Raw genomic sequence first — 10703 nt, forward strand, 5'->3', positions numbered from 1 at the left:
GACACAGCGAGACTCCGTCTCAAAACAAAAACAAAAACAAAAACAAAAAACAGAGTAGCTGGGATTACAGGCGCAAGCCACTGGCTGTGTGTTAAAAATCTAGTTAAGGCTGGGCATGGTGGCTCACAACTGTAGTCCCAGCCCTTTTGGAGGCTGAGGTGGGCAGATTGCTGAAGTTCAGGAGTTTAAGACCAGCCTGGGCAATGTGGCAAAACCCTGTTTCTACAACAGTTACAAAAATTAGTCTTACATGGTGGTGTGCACCTGTGGTCCCAGCTACTGGGGAGGATGAGGTAGGAGGATTGCTTGAGCCCAGGAGGTTTAGGCTGCAGTGAGCTGTGATTGTGATTGCACCACTGCACTCTAGTCTGGGCGACAGAACTAGATTCTGTCTCAAAAAAAAAAAAGTTATATATTGCCAAATTGTGCTCCAAAAAGGTTGTATGTGTTTATCCTTATGCTAACCATATACGAGACTTTCCTAAATCAACCCTCTTGTCTTTCTCCGTTATCTCAGCTGGAGAAGCGACTGGAAGAGTGGTTGGGGAGGACATTGCCTGGCAGTGACTGGACTCCCAATGCCCGGTTTATCACCCGCTCTTGGCTTCGGGATGGCCTTAAGCCACGCTGCATAACCCGAGACCTCAAATGGGGAACCCCTGTACCCTTAGGAGGTTTTGAAGACAAGGTAAAAACCCTTTTTTATTCATATCATTCAGCCTTGGTGTTCAGACCCTGGGCTAGCAGAATAGACTGCTGATTATGTCTTGCTTCAGTTTGAGACTTTGGATTGGTCCCTAACATGTTTACCTCCTCCTGACCTCCAGGTATTCTATGTCTGGTTTGATGCCACTATTGGCTATTTGTCCATCACAGCCAACTACACAGACCAGTGGGAGAGATGGTGGAAGAACCCAGAGCAAGTGAGCAGTTCTTGGTTAGGCTGTGCATGGGGAGGGTAGGCGGTAGGCTGTGGGTCTTAGGGTTGGGTGTCTGGTCTCCTGGCCTTTGAAGAAGGTCTCAGGAAATCTCTCCTAACTACATTCCCTTAGGTGGACCTATATCAGTTCATGGCCAAAGACAATGTTCCTTTCCATGGCATAGTCTTTCCTTGCTCAGCCCTAGGAGCTGAGGATAACTATACCTTGGTCAGCCACCTCATTGCTACAGGTAAGTACCCTGGAAGACTACTGATGGGGTGTTCATAGGAAATGAGGGTTGAGGCAGTACTTGGAAAAAGATCTTAGAGAGCTGCTGTCTTGAGTTAGGAGTTGAGATGAAATAGGAAATAATTAAAATGAGAACTCAACCTAGAGAAATGAAACAAGAACCTGAAGAAAGCAAAAGTCCAAAGCTAAAACTCTGTAGTAGATACAAGCAAAGACAAAAAAGGGCCAGAATGGATAGGAAGGGACTCCCAAAATCTGAGCATACCAGCCCCTTAAGGAGAAATGTTGCTAGACAACCATAGTTGAGGTTAGAAAGAGGAAAGAAGGAAGAGTTAGTGGGCTAGAGAGGGGAAGGATGTGATTTGAGCAGATAGTTCTCATTCTCCTCTGTCCAGAGTACCTGAACTATGAGGATGGGAAATTCTCTAAGAGCCGGGGTGTGGGAGTGTTTGGGGACATGGCCCAGGACACGGGGATCCCTGCCGACATCTGGCGCTTCTATCTGCTGTACATTCGGCCTGAGGGCCAGGACAGTGCTTTCTCCTGGACGGACCTGCTGCTGAAGAATAATTCTGAGCTGCTTAACAACCTGGGCAACTTCATCAACAGGTGGGAATTGGTAAGGGGTCAGAGTTAGCAGTGAGCTGGGGTGGGGCTCATTTTCCCTCAGGAGATGGGAATGTGGAGAGAACTAGAAAATGGGCAGGAGGCTGTGAGGACAGTGTGGAAAGTTGATTTCTATTAATTGGGATCTGTTCCTAGCACATATGAGGCTATGTATGCTTGATGGAACAGTTAACTATAGAGATGTGATTTAGCAAAGTTGGTTATAAAGTGGGTTTTTGTAAATTGTGTTCTTATTACTGTTCTTTGTAGAACTGAAGATGTATTCTCTCCTAGCAAAATAGTTCACCTGCAGATCATTGAAAACTTTGGCCGAAGAAAGGGGTTATTTTGGTGTGGGGGTAGAAGGCTTCTGTGGGCTGGGCATGGTGCCTTACGTCTGTAATCCCAGCACTTTGGGAGGCCAAGGCAGGAGGATCACTTGAGGCCAGGACTTGCCTGACTGACATAATGAGTCTCCCATTTCTACGAAAATAATCAGCCAGGCGTGGTGGCGCACACCTGTAGTCCCAGCCACTCAGGATGCTGAGATGGGATGGTCTCTTGAGCTCGAGAGATTGAGGCTGCAGTGGAGCAGTGCTTGTACCCCTGCACTCCAGCCGTGGCAAAAGAGGGAGATCCTGTCTCAAAAAAAAAAAAAAAAGACTTCTGCTATACTCAGAATTTTTGTTACCTTAGGCTCACATTCTATCATTGGTGCCTATCTCAGCTCTTCTGCAATCTAAAGCAGTATCCTCCGTAGCTTAGGATTCTTTCGTCACGCTCTCTGAACCCTGGACCCTTATAGGTCAGTCCTGCTACTCACTTTCAGGTTTGGTCATTAACCACATTTAATAAATAGTCCTTACCTACAGGAGTTCGAGACCAGCCTGGCCAACCTGATGAAACCCTGTCTCCACTAAAAATACAAAAATTAGCCGAGCATGGTGGCGCACATCTGTAATCCCACCTACTTGGGAGGCTGAGGCAGGAGAATCACCTGAACCCGGAAGGCAGATTGCAGTGTGCCAAGATCATGCCACTGTGCTCCAGCCTGGGCAACAGAGCGAGACTCCTCAAAAAAAAAAAAAAAAGTCCTTACCTAGAGTATTTGTTTGATAGCAATTAACACATATTTCAGCTTGGTCATTTTGAGTAATGACTTCTTAAAAATAAGAAATAGAGGCCGGGCGCGGTGGCTCAAGCCTGTAATCCCAGCACTTAGGGAGGCCGAGACAGGCGGATCACGAGGTCAGGAGATCGAGACCGTCCTGGCTAACACGGTGAAACCCCATCTCTACTAAAAAATACAAAAAACTAGCCGGGCGAGGTGGCAGGCGCCTGTAGTTCCAGCTACTCGGGAGGCTGAGGCAGGAGAATGGCGTAAACCCGGGAGGCAGAGCTTGCAGTGAGCTGAGATCCGGCCACTGCACTCCAGCCTAGGCGACAGAGCGAGACTCCGTCTCAAAAAAAAAAAAAAAAAAAAAAAAAAAAAAATAGAGTTGTTTAACTTAATCAGGTTTTTTTATGTGCAGAGTCAGATTCTTAGGGGAGAGACAGAGTAAATAATTCATTTGTTAAGCCTTGTCTACTGGCTTAAGGGAGCCAGGAGTTACCTGTTCTAGGCAGGAATCCTGAGAGAATGTACAGTTGTGGAAATGGGGTCAAATTCTAAGGAGGAGAGTGGATAATAACTTCCCCTCTTTTTTCCACTTCTCCTTTCCTACTCCCAACCAAGAGCTGGGATGTTTGTGTCTAAGTTCTTTGGGGGCTATGTGCCTGAGATGGTGCTCACCCCTGATGATCAGCGCCTGCTGGCCCATGTCACCCTGGAGCTCCAGCACTATCACCAGCTGCTTGAGAAGGTTCGGTAAGTAACTGACATCTCTGACTCATCTGCTGGTGTGTTGAGAGCCTTGTATGGGTCCCTGTAGGACATTACACCTTGGCCTGCTTCCTCCCTTCCCAGGATCCGGGATGCCTTGCGCAGTATCCTCACCATATCTCGACATGGCAACCAATACATTCAGGTGAATGAGCCGTGGAAGCGGATTAAAGGCTGTGAGGCTGACAGGTAGGTAAGCGGGGAGGGTTGGCTAAAGGAATAAAGTGGCTTGTAAGCTGTATCCTCCTGGAGGTCTTGACTAATATCTCTTCTTCCTCAGGCAACGGGCAGGCACAGTGACTGGCTTGGCAGTGAATATAGCTGCCTTGCTCTCTGTCATGCTTCAGCCTTACATGCCCACGGTTAGTGCCACAATCCAGGCCCAGCTGCAGCTCCCACCTCCAGCCTGCAGTATCCTGCTGACAAACTTCCTGTGTACCTTACCAGCAGGACACCAGATTGGCACAGTAGGTGGAAGAGCCAGCCTGTCTTAAAATTGACACTTTTGCTATGCAGCTTTTGGAGTGGGTGAGAGAAGACCTAACATCTCTCCAGTGTTACTTTGGTCATGGGACTCAAGTTTCTGATATAAAGTCCTTGGTAGTCATTCACAAGTTCAGAATTATCTGTACATCCTCATTGTTCTTCATGCCAGAAACCAGAACCTGGCACACAAAACTAACTGGTAAACAGATATTTGAAGAAACACTGGTCACCTAGTCTCCACAATGCTAGCAGATAGTGGGCAGTGAAAAAGAGGAAATAGCCATTTCCTCTTTGACACAAAATGAAAAAGTAAGTACGTCGCTAAACTTCTGGATCAGCCTAGCATCCTTAGAGCGCTTAAAGAATCTGTCCCTATAAATTATTTGGGGTTTCATAGGGAAAGCTGCCGCTGATTTCCTAAAATCAGCAGATACTAGCTTAGTGTTATGCTCGTTCTTTCTAAAATATATCAGAGATTGGGGTTGGAGAGGTCATCTGTATAGTCCGGTAGAGGCTGTATCTAATCAGCAGATGTTTCTGTAACTTTTTTTTTTACAGGTCAGTCCCTTGTTCCAAAAATTGGAAAATGACCAGATTGAAAGTTTAAGGCAGCGCTTTGGAGGGGGCCAGGTGAGAAAAGCTAAAGGCTGTGCCCTCGCTCCACAACAGCCACAGCATCACTTCCTTAATTTCCCTAAGTAGTACTCACCCATCACTCTTTCCATCTTTTGGCCCTGCTGCTTCCTCACTTAGTTTTTCTTTCCTGTCTTAGCTAGAAGAGACCTTCGACTTAAAGGTAATCACTTTCCCTCTGAGATGCTGTATAAAACTGGAGGTTAGGGGATATTTATGGTTGCTGGTGCTAACTTTGTTGTTGTCCTCCAGGCAAAAACATCCCCAAAGCCAACAGTTATAGAGACTGTTACAACAGCCGGGCCACAGCAGATACAAGCGCTGATGGATGAAGTGACAAAACAAGTATGAAGCTTAAGCCCTGTGGGAGACTGGACAAGCTGAATCCTAAATAGATCTTTTTCTTGCCTCACTGTTACCCTTCCCACCCCCCTTTATCTTAGGGCAACATTGTCCGAGAACTGAAAGCACAAAAGGCAGACAAGAACCAGGTTGCTGCGGAGGTGGCGAAACTCTTGGATCTAAAGAAACAGTTGGCTGTAGCTGAGGGGAAACCCCCTGAAGCCCCTAAAGGCAAGAAGAAAAAGTAAAAGACCTTGGCTCATAGAAAGTCACTTTAATAGATATGGACAGTAATAAATAAATGTACAATCTCTATATACAAGCTGAGACCCTTTCCTTTTGTCTACTCCAAGCCTTCCCCCTGAATATGTGGGATTGAGGGTCACATCATTGGCACTGGTGAGAGGGTGGTCAGTAGCCACTTGTGGGAAAGGTGGGTAGTGTGGCCCAAGTGGAGTACTGATGCTCCCAATTGTTCATGCTTGGTGTAGATTCACCATTCGGTCGATCAGAGCTCGACGAGTCGCCTCTACTTCCCTGGTCAGGCGCTCGATTTCCTGCTTGAGCCGTTCATTCTCTTCAGCTAGCTGTGCCACTTTCCTTTCATTCTCCTGTTCTTTCTCCTTCATGCGCTGCTTTCCAGCCCGGGCTGGGGAATGGCCACTCTGTTTCCGTTTCCTGGTTCTCCCTTGGTCTTCCTCCTCTTCCTCCTGAGCCAGGGAGCTCTGACTGGAATCTGGAGAGCGAGGGCTCTGGGAGGTGCTTGTGACCTCTGCTGGTTCTGGCTCCTCCTCAGTCAGCCAAGCCAGCGAAGCAGGGTCAAGAGTGGTAAAGGTTTTTGATTCTTCCTTCAAGGAAATGAGGAAAGGGAACGTAGATATTAATTGAGAAGGAAAAGGTAACATCCCCCTTTAGCTTCAGGCCTAGCATTCTTACCTCTTCATTTCCAGGAGGTGAGACATAGGTACCCCCATTTTCGTCTGAAGACAGGACCTCTTGCAGGTCCTCATACCAGGCTTCCAGCTCCCAGCTGGACAGTGTCCCGAAGGAGAAAGGCAATGACTCAGCTGCCATCTCTGCAGTTGGATCAGTCTGGAAAAGCACATTTGCAGGGTAATTGGGGAGTGGCTGGAACAAGCTCCATGTAGCAAACAGTCTATGCCACAGGTTGGCAAGCTGGTCTGATGCCTGTTTTTATAGGTAAAGTTGTATTGGAATACAGCCACATCTGTTTATTTACATATTGTTTATGGCTGCTTTGGTGCTACAGTGGCAGAGATGAAGAGTCACGCTAGAGACCATAGGGCTCTTAACATCTAAAATATTTATTATCCTGCCCTTTAAAATTTATCAACCCCTAGTTTATATTAATACTCCCTCCTTGCTTTTGCCCAGGACTTGAAGAAGCAAAGTGCCTGGATATCCATGCTTAGGGGATCTGGAGGACTAGTCAAATTCCTGTCCCCATCAAGGTTAGGCTGAGCTGAAGGACTATTTCCCTGAGCTCCCCACACAGGAGAAGGGAGCACAAATGACCTGGTAATTGCTCCTGGAAACTATCAACAGAGTTCGCAAGTGGGACTGAAGACTAGTGAAAGTTTAACCCTGACTGAAGACTGGTAAGGCAAACCAGTTGTCTTTGTTGGGGCTTTCTTTGAGGACCATATTTCCATTAGGACATTCTTTAAGAAAAGTGGTTTGCTCACCTTGTAGGAGCAAGCCAGGAGAATAGACAGCCTGATAGCAAAAGCTTGCTCAGATTCAAACCCTCCTTTCCCACCTTCTGTAGGTCTTTTCATAATCTCTTAGGGTCTCAGCAAAAGGAGGCTAAGCAGCATCTCTTAAGACTTGGTTTTGGGAAAGGGTAGGTTAAGTTTACCTGCTTTCAGGTGTGGTGATGTATGAAGATACACTTCCTTCTTGAACACTGTAGGCAACAAAGAGAAATGTTAGCCATTTTTGGAAGGGGGAGAGGCAACTTATTTTTTTCTTTTCTTTTGAGACGGAGTCTCCCTCTGTTGCCAGGCTGGAGTGCAGTGGCGCAATCTCGGCTCACTGCAACCTCTGCCTCCAGGGTCAAGCGATTCTTCTGCCTCAACCTCCCAAGTAGCTGGGACTACAGGTGCGTACCACCGTGCCCAGCTAATTTTTGTGTTTTTAGTAGAGATAGGGTTTCACTGTGTTGGCCAGGATGGTCTCCATCTCTTGACCTTGTGATCCACTCGCCTCCCAAAGTGCTGGGATTATAGGCCTGAGCCACCACGCTGGGCCCTTATTTTTCTTTTATCTCCAGCCTCCTACTGGTCCGTCCTTACTTCTGGTCTTGTGGGGTATGCATACTTGGTCCCTGTAGCCATTTCCAAGGGCAGAAGAGGGCCTGACTTTATTTTTAGTTGCTGACATTTGTAGTCCTGGTTACATAATAGCAAAGTTCTGGCCAACTCAGCTTTCTCTAAATTCAAGGCAGGCCTTAAACCTGCCAGGGTAAAGACTAAACTATAGGGAAGGGAACAAATCGTAGCATTTTCCTAACTCCATTCCCACACTGACATCCTCCAAATGTATATTTCCAGTCTGGACCTCTTCTAGAACTTCCGACTCTGCTGTCTACTGCCTACTTGCCATTTCTTTTTCAATGTCTAATAGGCACCTAAGACTATGTGCAAACTTGTTGATTTTCCCCTTCCAAGGTCATCCCCATCTCAGATGACAACTCTAGTTGCTTAAGCTAAAAACCTTGGTATCATCCTTCATTCCTCTTCTCTCACACCCTGCAATCCAAAGTACTAGCAAATTTTAACTTTTTTTTTTTTTTTTTTTTGAGACAGGTCTCCCTCTTTTTGCCCAGGCTAGAGGGCAGTGGCGCAATCTCCGCTCTGCAACCTTTGCCTCCTGGGTTCAAGCGATTCTCCTGCCTCAGCCTCCTAAGTAGCTGGGATTACAGGCATGCACTACCATGCCTGGCTGATTGTTGTATTTTTAGTAAAGATGGGGTTTCACCATGTTGGCCAGGCTGGTCTTGAACTCCTGACTTCGTGTGATCCACTCCTCTGGTCTCCTAAAGTGCTGGGATTACAGGCATGAGCCACCATGCCCGGCCCTTAACTCATTCTTTAAAAATGAGTTTTTAAAACTTTGCTTAGAAAAATCTAAACACCTCTAATTCCATTCTTTCCAATCTAGATCAATTCACCACCATCTCTCAATTACTGCAGAAACTTCCTGATTGCAGGTCTTCCCATTTCTTCTCTTGCCACCCCTCCGTAAGTCTATTCACCATACAGCAGCCTGAGTGAACCTTTTAAAACAGGTCATTCCTCTGCTCAAAACTCTCCAATGACTTTCTATGTCATGTCAGGGAAGTCATTGGAGGGTTTTGAGAGGAGGAATTACCTCAGGTAATTCCTGACCACCTGATGTAACACAGTAACCTCCATCCTGAACATTCTCCATTCCTTTCTCTGCTGTAGCTTTCTCCATGGCACTTATATTTTGTTTACTGTAGGCCTCCCACTGAGATGATTTTTTCCTCTTGCTCACGGATGTTCCCTGAGCCGCAAACTGTTTGGCACACAGTAGGTCCTCATTAAGTATTTGTTAAGAATGAATGAATTCCCCCCAATCTCTCTTATAGGGAAGGGGCCGACGCAGAGTGGCAGCTGCCAATCCCTAGGGACTGGAGATGCAATATTGCCCGAAATATTTCTCTGCAGGGCTGTCCTCCCTGGGGAACCCTCCCTTGCCTTCCAGTGTGTGGGACTTGGCTTTCATCAGCAGTGGAGCCTCAGGTCAGAAGGCTGCAGAGCCAAACAGGGGGCTGGCCTGATGCAATGGTTACACAGAGATTAGCTGGGAGACAAGACCGGGTTAAAGAGGCAGGGACTAATCCCGAGGGAAGGACGATACCCTGGGGAGACCCTAAATGGCCTCCTACACTTAAGAGATCCAGGCTGCTCTCGTGCGGGAGGCCCAGAGACCTCTACGGCAAAGGGAAAACATACTGCTCCCTGTCCATCGACACCCCTCCCAAAGGCTTGTGTCAAGGTTCCCCTTTCAGCCCTGCAGGGTCCAGTAGCTCCAGCTACCGAGGTGGCCATGCTGACACCAGAGACGCCGAGACTGAGACAGGATTGGGGGTAGGGTAGGGAGAAGGCCGATGGTGGCGAACGGGCGGAAACGGCTTGAGCGATGGTAACTCAGTCTTAGAGCGGGGGTGTGTCCTGCTGCCTCCCCCCGGACAGGCCTAACGAGGTGGCCTGAAGTTGGCTACGGGAGAGAATGAATTTCCCTAGGGCAGCCGAGGTCCCTTTGCCCAGCAGCACAGAGCAGGGCCCATGCTCCGGCTCCGGGCAGGGGTGGAGAGACGCTGTCGTCCGAAGCAATGGGGGTTTGTAAGCACCACCCCAGAATAAGGGACTCTCCCCATTCCTCTCTCGGACGGTCCCTGACTTCACTGTGGAGGCGTGAGGCCAATCCTAAAGAGCGGATGCCCCAACTCTGAGGAGACGGGAGGGTAAAGGGCAGATGGGAGTCAGTACTCGCCTCTCTCCTCAGGTTCCAGCTCTGATTTTGGCTCTGTCGCTGCCACCCGCTCATCTTCAACATGATACGCTCAGTGCCTTAGACTTAAGCCTCTGACCTCGGGAGCGCCTGGCTGTAATCTTTTACCATGGCCTTGCCCTCCTCTCAGGGGCGGGACCCCAAAACCTACCAATCAGAAAGTGGCACGCCGGCATTGGCCCCGCCTCGTCCCTCGTATCCGCCACTCAGGAGCTCCGCAGAACCGCCCCCGTCGCTCCCTCTCGCTAGGGGGTCGACGTAGTGTCGGACCCGGAAGTGGCTTTGGGTCACGAGGCTTCACGGAGGCGGTGGGTGAGTCATGCGCGCGCGCGGAGGGGAGTGTAGCGGGGGGAGGGGAGGAAAGGGGGGCGGGGATGATGCAATGTTTGGCAACCGGTGTCTGCACGCGCACGCGCAGGGGACTACGAGGGTGGTGGGAGGTGCAGAGGGTGGGGGAAAGGAGAGAGGGCGGGGCGCCAGCTCCCGGCGCCCAACGGCCCCAACGGCTATCAGCGTTGGCCGTCCGTAGTCGGTCGTGTGGAGCCTCTTTGCCGCTTGTCTCCCCCAGAAGCTGCTGTTCCGCCCACCTAGCTTTAGCCGGCGTTTTACCTCCACTATAAGGGACTCCCATTTTCCTTGGCCCCTCCCAGCTAATGGTCATATAGGCCTTTTGAACTTTTCCTTTGAAAGTTGGTATCCATCCACTGGGATTGTCGACATCTCGAGTCTTCTTAGAGAGGTCTCCGGGCTCGGTGACTCATGCCTATAATCCCAGCACTTTGGGAGGCTGAGGAGAGCGGATCACTTGAGGTCAGGAGTTCCAGATCAGCCTGACCAACATGGTGAAACCCCGTCTCTACTAAAAATACAAAAATTAGCCGGGTGTGGTGATGCGCGCCTGTAATCCCAGCTACTCTGGAGGCTGAGGCAGGAGACTCGCTTGAACCCTGGTGGCGTACGTTGCAGTGACCGAGATCGCGCCACTGCACTCCAGCCTGGGTGACAGAGCGAGACTACGTTTCACC

General features: G+C 48.9%; 2 protein-coding genes across 6 annotated transcripts in view; one reads left to right on the forward strand and one right to left on the reverse strand.

Moving 5' to 3' along the window:
• MARS (methionyl-tRNA synthetase) overlaps window positions 1-5440 on the forward strand; it is a 26800-nt gene extending 21360 nt beyond the window's left edge. Inside the window, exons 11-20 of the mRNA XM_011988627.1 lie at window positions 518-688; window positions 828-923; window positions 1053-1170; window positions 1565-1778; window positions 3511-3642; window positions 3742-3846; window positions 3938-4124; window positions 4702-4773; window positions 5029-5121; window positions 5220-5440. Of these exons, the coding sequence (XP_011844017.1) occupies window positions 518-688; window positions 828-923; window positions 1053-1170; window positions 1565-1778; window positions 3511-3642; window positions 3742-3846; window positions 3938-4124; window positions 4702-4773; window positions 5029-5121; window positions 5220-5366 (1335 nt within the window). The 3' untranslated portion in view covers window positions 5367-5440. The remainder of the gene's footprint in view (window positions 1-517; window positions 689-827; window positions 924-1052; window positions 1171-1564; window positions 1779-3510; window positions 3643-3741; window positions 3847-3937; window positions 4125-4701; window positions 4774-5028; window positions 5122-5219) is intronic.
• DDIT3 (DNA-damage-inducible transcript 3) lies at window positions 5373-9760 on the reverse strand. Of its 5 annotated transcripts, none has more exons than XM_011988569.1 (4): window positions 9661-9760; window positions 6998-7045; window positions 6055-6210; window positions 5373-5966 (listed from the first exon to the last, which is right to left on the reverse strand). In XM_011988569.1, the coding sequence occupies exons 3-4, from the start codon at window positions 6190-6192 to the stop codon at window positions 5595-5597; spliced, it is 510 nt and encodes a 169-aa protein (XP_011843959.1). In that variant the 5' UTR covers window positions 6193-6210; window positions 6998-7045; window positions 9661-9760; the 3' UTR covers window positions 5373-5594. The 5 variants fall into 5 exon arrangements, with proteins under 5 accessions (XP_011843959.1, XP_011843958.1, XP_011843960.1 ...); XM_011988568.1 differs by having other exon boundaries at window positions 5375-5966; window positions 6055-6306; XM_011988570.1 differs by having other exon boundaries at window positions 5375-5966; window positions 6055-6382.
• Window positions 9761-10703: the final 943 nt, after the last annotated feature.

The sequence above is a fragment of the Mandrillus leucophaeus genome, unplaced genomic scaffold (assembly GCF_000951045.1).
Source record: "Mandrillus leucophaeus isolate KB7577 unplaced genomic scaffold, Mleu.le_1.0 Scaffold332, whole genome shotgun sequence".
Taxonomy (NCBI): domain Eukaryota; kingdom Metazoa; phylum Chordata; class Mammalia; order Primates; family Cercopithecidae; genus Mandrillus; species Mandrillus leucophaeus.